General features: G+C 41.1%; 1 protein-coding gene across 1 annotated transcript; it reads right to left on the reverse strand.

Moving 5' to 3' along the window:
* Positions 1-3953: 3953 nt before the first annotated feature.
* tmem229a (transmembrane protein 229A) lies at positions 3954-7140 on the reverse strand. Its single transcript, XM_057855155.1, has one exon. The coding sequence runs from the start codon at positions 7043-7045 to the stop codon at positions 6056-6058; it is 990 nt and encodes a 329-aa protein (XP_057711138.1). The 5' UTR covers positions 7046-7140; the 3' UTR covers positions 3954-6055.
* Between the last annotated feature and the right edge of the window lie 1737 nt (positions 7141-8877).

An 8877-nucleotide genomic window follows, 5' to 3' on the forward strand; every position in this document is an offset into this window, starting at 1 on the left:
GCCATAACTAATCTGGATGAGTGTAAGATATTTTGTCTGTAACGTTAAATACAATTAGAAAACGATTTAAATATATATATTTTTTTTAATTTAAAAAAGGCATATCCGATGTTTTTTTGCCGATTCCGATACTTTGAAAATGACGTGATCGGACCCGATCGACATCTTTAATATTTACTCTCGGTCAGTTCCTCATTGCGTCCTGAAGACTGCGCTAACTGTGTTTTATTTCCGCTTTACCTGGTATAATTCAATAATCGGAGTTTGGATGTTTGTGAATTGTTCTCGAATCTTCCACGGCCGAATCGCGGATAATCTAAGAATCGGAAATTTCGCACGCCTCTAATATTTACTGTTTTTAATGTTTAGTAGCACTGCTGCGCACACCCAATGCAACGTGTACGAGTGCTGACGTTATCGGCGTGGTCTCGCGCCGCGGGAGCCTTTGATATGCATGCGGAGCAAGCCCCCCTCAATCCCCCGCAATCGAATTCTTCCACTTTGGTGGCAGGATTCAGAATTTTTCATCTTCGCCGACACCATATGCACGCGAGACCATTCCGCTACTCAGTCATCGCCTCTTTGTGTCGAAGGGTCGCCATGTAAACTGCCCCTTCAGCTAATATCACAAACACAGGCAGGCGTGTCTGTTGTGTTTTTGTGTCGTAGGGGGTCACCCTCATGAAATATTAGCCTGACCCACAAAACAAGAGAAGGAGGGCAGAGGACAACATGAATATTATATTTTGGATCGCGGGGGAAGACGCGCCTTGCAGGCCTTCTTCACATACATATTTAATCAATTTGGCATTCATACAGCTTGCCAGTAGGCCTAATCAGGGGCGTCACTAGCTTTTAAGAATTAGGGGGGCTTAGCCTCCAGGAGATGACCAGGATGTAAGTCACCGTAGCGTTTTATTTATGTATATATGTAGTGTATCACAAAAGTGAGTACACCCCTCGCATTTCTTCAGATATTTAAGCATATCTTTTCATGGGACAACACTGACAAAATGACACTTTGACACAATGATAAGTAGTCTGTGTGCAGCTTATATACCGTATTGACCCGAATATAAGACGGCCCTGATTATAAGACGACCCCCTCTTTTTCAAGACTCAAGTTTGAAAAAAAGACTTTTTGAACACCAACCAGTTATTTTGCATCATTCAAATCTTAATATCTGAACATTTAAATATCTAAACTAAAGTGCAATCACATTCGTAAATGAATGGCTTCTAGTTTTTGAAATGTAAAGAAACCAATCTATTGTGATAAAACAACAAAATTGCAATAACTGCATTAACCATCAAAGTGAAGTCTAACTGTAACTGTAGTCTTGAAACAAATCTGAATAAGGAAAAACATTGCAATAAAATGCAATCTGGTTAAACTTGAGAGTAGCTGTCATGACAGAACATCGCTTCAGTGATATCTGGCGCCATCTAGCGTCGTGAATGGGTATAATGAAGTTGACCAGAGCTTCACAGGTTGCCACTGGAATGCTCTTCCAAACTCCTACATGACGACGTTGCAGAGCTGCCGGATATTTGAGACTTTGCGCACCTCCACCTTCCGCTTGAGGATCCCCCAAGATGTTCTATTGGGTTCAAGTCTGGGGACATGCTTGGCCAGTCTATCACCTTTACCCTCAACCTCTTCAGTACAGCAGTGGTCATCTTGGAGGTGTGTTTGGGGTCATTGTCATGCTGGAACACTGCCCTGTGACCCAGTTTCTGGAGGGAGGGGATCATGCTCTGCTGCAGTATTTCACAGTACATGTTGGAGTTCATGTTTCGCTCAATGGAATGTAACTCTCCAACACCTGCAGCGGACCACAACATTTCTACCACCATGCTTGACTGTAGACATGACACACTTATCTTTGTACTCCTCACCTGGTCGCCGCCACACATGCTTGAGACCATCGGAACCAAACAAATTATTCTTCGTCTCATCAGACCATAGGACATGGTTCCAGTAATCCATGTGCTTTGTTGACATGTCTTCAGCAAACTGTTTGTGGGCTTTCTTGTGTACCGTCTTCAGAAGAGGCTTCGTCCTGGGGTGATAGCCATGCACACTAATTTGATGTAGAGTGCGGCGTATGGTCTGAGCACTAACAGGCTGACCCCCCCACCTCTTCGGTCTCTGCAGCAATGCTGAGCATTTGGATGTGACGTCAGCACGTGCGCTCAGCTTCTTTGGACGACCAACCCGAGTCCTGTTCTGAGTGGACCCTGCTCTTTTAAAATGCTGGATGATCTTAGCCACTGTGCTGCAGCTCAGTTTCAGGGTGTTGGCAATCGTCCTGTAGCCTTGGCCATCTTCATGTTGGCAAAAATACGTCTTTTAAGATCCTCTGAGAGTTCTTTGCCATGTGGTGCCATGTTGAAACTTTCAGTGACCGGTATGAGAGAGTGTGAGAGCTGCACTACAAATTTGAACACACCTGCTCCCTATGAAACCTGGACCTAGTAACACTAACGAGTCACATGACATTTTGGAGGGAATATGACAAGCAGTACTCAATGTGGACATTTAGGGATGTAGTCTCTCAAGGGCGTACTCACTTTTGTTGCCAGGGGTTTAGATCTTAATGGCTACATTTTGACGTATTTTGAGGGTAAAATAAATTAACTCTCTTATGTAAGCTGCACACGGACTACTTTTCATTGTGTCAAAGTGTCATTTTGTCAGTGTTGTCCCATGAAGATATTTGGACTGTCAAACGATTAAAATTTTTAATTGAGTTAATTACAGCTTGAAAAATAAATTAATCGTAATTGATCAAAATTCAAACCATCTATAAAATATGCCATATTTTTCTGTAAATTATTGTTGGAATGGAAAGATAAGACACAAGACGGGTATATACATTCAACATACGGTACATAAGTACTGTATTTATTATAACAATAAATCAACAAGATGGCATTAACATTATTAGCATTCTGTTAAAGCGCTCCATGGATAGAAAGACTTGTAGTTCTTAAACGATAAATGTTAGTACAAGTTATATAAATTTTATATTAAAACCCCTCTTAATGTTTTCGTTTTAGTAAAATTTGTAAAATTTTCAATCAAAAAATAAACTAGTAGCTCACCATTGTTGATGTCAATAATTACACAATGCTCATGTGGTGCTGAAACCCATAAACTCAGTCGCACCTAAGCGCCAGCAGAGGGCGCCAAAACGCAAAAAAACAAGTAACAAGTGGACATGACACTGTGCTGTCATTTGAATCTGTTTGAGCGGGGCATGTGCGTTAAATACGTCAAATATTTTAACGTGATTAATTTTAAAAATTAATTACCACCCGTTAACGCGATAATTTTGACAGCCCTAAAAGATATACTTAAATGCAGAAATGCGAGGGGTGTACTCACTTTTGTGATACACAGTACTCACGTTCTTTAAATCCGTCTGTTCATCCTTCATCCATCTATTCACGTTCACGCTCTACTCTGGGCGTCAGAAGTACACACGCACACAGTGCTGGTACGAGCAAGTCACAGGGAAAACGCGAACTGGGTATTTAGTGATGTGGGTGTTCTTCATATGAATATTATTATTATATTATTATTATCAATATTTTTAGGGGGGCTGAAGCCTCCCTAATATAGTCCCAATGACGCCAGTGGGCCTAACAATGGGAAGATGGGTCTTCCATAAGAATAACCACGTGTAAAAAATGGAAATGCCAGATAATAAATACAGGCAACTGGTTTAAAAAGGTTGAATACAGGTAGACTTTAGTAAATAAAACTGAAACATACTACGCCAACGCAGGAAATTCCAAATGACTCTTGTTTCCACAGTTGACCACAAGAGTGCAGTATTTGATCAGAATGGAATGAATGGAGTTGGGGGGGGGGGGGGGGGGGACGACACACTTTTATCAATAATTATCCTAAGTTTGATTAAAACGAATAACCTTTAACATCAAGAAATTACGAATGTACTTATTCTAAATAAAATCCTGGCTAAAATAATTTTCTGAAGTTAACCAGTAGTAACAAAATATATATTTTTTAATTGCAGTTAAATACAGAAAACAAGAATATTCTAATTAACTAATAATGTATTTGAAATTAAATACACTTTAAAGATTAAATGCAAATGTGGTTACCCTAAAAGCTGAATACAATAAACGTGAAAATGTGTTTTCTGTCAATAGAGCACAATGTTTGAATGGAGAAATACAAGATCAGACACAATGGAATCCATGTAACATTTTATTGTCCTTTTCTAGAAAAAAATATTTTAGTATAGTCAAAGCCACACTGCAATTCGATGCTATCACACCAAAACCAGTCTAACTCTTTAAAAACAAGTTTTTCGTGTTCGGACTTGTTGTTGTGAGCAGAGAAAAGATGTGAGGCAAATTCATGGTGTACACCTTTACTGACCAGTTAAAGAGGATTTACATCAAATTTGTTTTGATCATCACAGTGCATGGTATCTTTTATTTTTTTTTGTATGGTTTACAAATGTACTCACTAGAATGACTAAATATACAACTCAAGATGACTATAGATTCATGTGAGCATATTGTATTTTTCTGGTGGCTACTTTTGTAACGTGCAACACGGCACAGTTGGAACAAGATGATGAGTGGTCAACAAGGGCGTAGGTTTGCATAGGGATAGTAGGGACATAACACCACTAACCTTTCAGGATGCTCAAATTGTCCCTAACAACTTTTAAGCAACCTTATTTGCATTAAATAAAGAGTTCAGTTATATAGATCATTTAGATTGTCTTCCCATATGTTGTAAGGATAGAATAGACCCTACCATTATTAAATCAATTATTTTCATTATGTTCAAACTTACATGTATCTCTTTTCACTTGCTGAATATGCAGAATGTCCCCCTTAAACGAACGTTTGGTTGGCTGATGAATTGAAGCCCCCCGTCACGCCACAAGACACACACAGATACTCACACAGCCCCTTCAGAGTGTTTTTATATTTTTTATTTTTCGGCCAGCAGCAGCCACTGTAGGTCATGTAAAAAGTAGGGCTGTCAAAATTATCGCGTTAACGGGCGGTAATTAATTTAAAAAATTAATCACGTTAAAATATTTGACGCAATTAACGCACATGCCCCGCTCAAACAGATTAAAAAGACAGCAGTGTCATGTCCACTTGTTACTTGTGTTTTTTGTCTCCCTCTGCTGGCGCTTTGGTGCGACTGATTTTATGGACCATGAGCATTGTGTAATTATTGACATCAACAATGGCGAAAATTTTACAAATTTTATTAAAACGAAAACATTAAGAGGGGTTTTAATATAAAATTTCTATAACTTGTACTAACACTTATCTTTTAAGAACTACAAGTCGTTCTATCCATGGATCGCTTTAACAGAATGTTAATGTTAATGCCATGTTGTTGATTTATTGTTATAATAAACAAATGCAGTACTTATGTACAGTATGTTAAATGTATATATATTCGTCTTGTGTCTTATCTTTCCATTCCAACAATAATTTACAGAAAAGTATGGCATATTTTATAGATGGTTTGAATTGCGATTAATTATGATTAATTCATTTTTAAGCTGTGATTAACTCGATTAAAAATTTTAATGGTTTGACAGCCCTAGTAAAAAGACGTCAATGTTGTGGAGGTGGGGGAAACACCACTAATTTTACTACTGAAAGTCCAACCTGCATTAGAGCTAGCATAACATCAAATTTGCTTACCTGCAAAACTAATGCGGTCAGGCGAGTCTCCACAAGGGACAATGAAGTCAAGCTAGCCGTCCCTTATTTGGATCATTATTTGCATTTATGTACATTACAGTAATATCGTCCCTACAAATGTTGAGACCAAACCTACGCCCTTGGTGGTCAATATAACTTTAAAGTGCCTTATTAATTAAATGTGGCTTAACCTTTGAACACCATCTCTTAAAAGGTGATTCCTTCATTAAGCATCAGAAAAGTGGATGCAAATAATTATGGGCTCATCCTATTTCTTACGAGACAACTCTTCTGTTTGAACCATGCTGAAAAACAAACTAACCCAATGAAAGCAAGTATTTTAAAATATTTGTTTCCGAGGCTGCCCATTGGCTTCTGCTCCGTCCACGCTCGATTGCCGAGTCCCTGCGGTGCATCTGATGCAGAACAGGATGTTGGACAGCACATCTTGATAGAGACTCAGACAGGCCCAGCCCGGCAGGTAGATAAGAGTGATGAGTCCCATGAAGTTGTGCGGGTAGTGGGAGTAGTCCCAGGAGCAGGCGTCGAACTGCCTCAGGGCCAGACCCCAGCACAATTCCCAGGTGTAGATGAAGCAGATGTAGATAGGGAGCCTTTGCCAGGTCCCCCAGAGTCTTTCAAAGTGCAGGTTCAGGTAGAGCTTCTCCACCACGAAGCTGCAACTGCCATATATGAGGAAAGACCAAAGGGACGTGTGACCCGTCAAGCTTTGATTCTCCACTAAGTTGAACGCGGAGGTGAACACCACCTCATTCACAAAGCCGTGCATGCCGAAAAACAGGAAGCGGAGGTACCCGGGGAGGCTTTGGAGAGGAAGGGCTTCCCTGCTGGGATAGTAGCTGAGCCTAGACATCCCCTTGTGGAACACCTGACTAAAATATAGAGCCAGGAAGTAGTGGAGGACCAAGTGTTTCCCTGATATGACCTCAACCTGCTTACTCAGAATGTTGCTGATGTTCCCTACCAGGACTTGCAGCCCAATGTAAACAGACGGATAGAAGAGCAGATGAAAAACCACCGGTCTTCCTTGAAAGCATCTTTTCTTCGAGTAAATCTTCTCCAGCGCCAGATAGGTTAGTGAATGTACCAAGCACAGACACGGCGAGGAAAAGCCCAACAATTTAGGGTCCCGGTCGGATAAAACCCTCTGCAATGAGGAGAGCAGTACATCCAGGGTCACGCCGTGCATTCCGTAGAAGTACAGCCGCATCCATGGCGGCAGCCCCCGTTCGCTTTCCTCATCCTCACGGGAGCCGCGCGACTCGTCGGTGTTGATCTCAGGATTGCCTCTAGAACGACGGGTCATCATCGATCATCAAGATTAATCTGTTTCCCTGTTCCGAACCATTGTTTATAAATGCGCTCTGCAGCAACCGCAGCGGCAGCAAGCATCCGCTGGCTGGACTTACTGTTGCGTTTACGTACTTTCGTAAAAATCAAGACTTCACCGTCTCTGCTACTGCTGCTGATTTCTTATTAACCTCTATTTATGCCACATCATTCGAGGGTTTTCCCACCACATATAGTGTTTATATACAACAAGAGTGATTAATATACCCTCTTCTTTTCCCCCCGTATTGTAACGAATATTTATTGAGAATACAGAGAGTGGATAGAGCGAAAAGTACAGCATTATTTTTAAGTACTAAGGTAGAACAGTAGATGGCAGCATTGAAACGTGTTTATCTCTGACTTGGGCGGGCCCCTTCTGAGCCTAAAATTTTGTTTTCATTCACAGAAACATGAGCAAAATGGTTGCCTCTAAACTCAGTAATGCTGTCTTGTTCTGTATTTAGCCAAACTGACACTAACACTGCACGCAGCCCCTCACAACACCCCTCAATCCTGAACTGCAGTCTGCGTTGAAGCTATATTTGACAGTTAATAACATTTTCCTCCTTGTCGAGAGCAGTAAGCCAAATGCTGCCGTTACGTCTACATCCCATTAAGGTGCTCGACAGCCCGCCGTCAATTGCGTGACGATAACATTTTCTCATCAAATCCGTTCCATTAGGCTTATTTCAGCCGATGGAGCCGTCTTTGGGTCGACGCTTGACTTAGCCCCCTCCGGAAATTAATGGGCGTCTGCGGCCGTGCACTTAGAATGAGAAGGCCAGAAAATGTAATTTCGGAACCCATTTCCTTCAATTTGAATCATTATTGAATGGGCAGATGGCTGCTTGCGTTTGTGTAGCTTGCGAGAGGCCTTGATAATGCAAGTCTTTTATTGTTTACGCTTTTTGTTGTCATGTTTTGCACTGGAGATATTTCCATGGTGCCTGTTGCTGGGATAAGATATGCGCTTCCTCCAGGGAGCGACGGATGGATAAAGACATTCCTCCCAAAAGCAGCTTTGCATTATTCCCGGGAGGCGTTCAACAGTTTCTTCATTAGGGATTCAAAGCAACCCCCCTGACCGTGGAGGGCGCACCCCGTCACAAAGAAGCAATACACCCGTTCCCCTTTCCTCTCCTCCAGATGATATTGTAATTTACTTGTCTGAATGTCCCTTGTAGCGATCTTATCCTGCCTTCCTCCGCCCATCGGATTTAATGAACTTCTCGTACGCTGGTGGTTTGTTTTTTTATTAATTAAATGTAGCCTTCCTATCTATCCTTTATCACCATATGCCCTGTCTTTCTTACAGTGCTGGCCAGAAGTATTGACACCCCTGCAATTCTGTCAGATAATGCTCAATTTCTCCCAGAAAATGATTGCAATTACAAATGCTTTGGTGGTAATGCTAGTATATTCATTTATTTTGCTTGCGATGAAAAAATACAAAAGACAATGAAAAAAAACAAAAAAAACCCAAAGTCATCATCATTTTACACAAAACTCCAAAAATCGGACGGACAAAAGTATTGGCACTCTCAGCTTAATATTTGGTGCGAACAACCGCTTCTGGTATCCATCAATGAGTTTCTTACAATGCTCTGCTGGAATTCTAGAGCATTCTTCATTGGCCAACTGCTCCAGGTCTCTTGAGATTTGAAGGGTGCCTTCTCCAAACTGCCATTTTCAGATCTCTCCACAGGTGTTCTATGAGATTCAGGTCTGGACTCATTGCTGGCCACTTTAGAACTCTCCAGGGCTTTAACTCAAACCATTTTCTAGTGATTTTGAAGTGTGTTTTGGGTC

Source organism: Corythoichthys intestinalis, chromosome 13, assembly GCF_030265065.1.
Source record: "Corythoichthys intestinalis isolate RoL2023-P3 chromosome 13, ASM3026506v1, whole genome shotgun sequence".
NCBI lineage: Eukaryota > Metazoa > Chordata > Actinopteri > Syngnathiformes > Syngnathidae > Corythoichthys > Corythoichthys intestinalis.

Coding starts and splice junctions, on each gene's coding strand:
- tmem229a (XM_057855155.1), bottom strand. CDS start 7,045: ATGATGACCCGTCGTTCTAGAGGCAATCCTGAGATCAACACCGACGAG.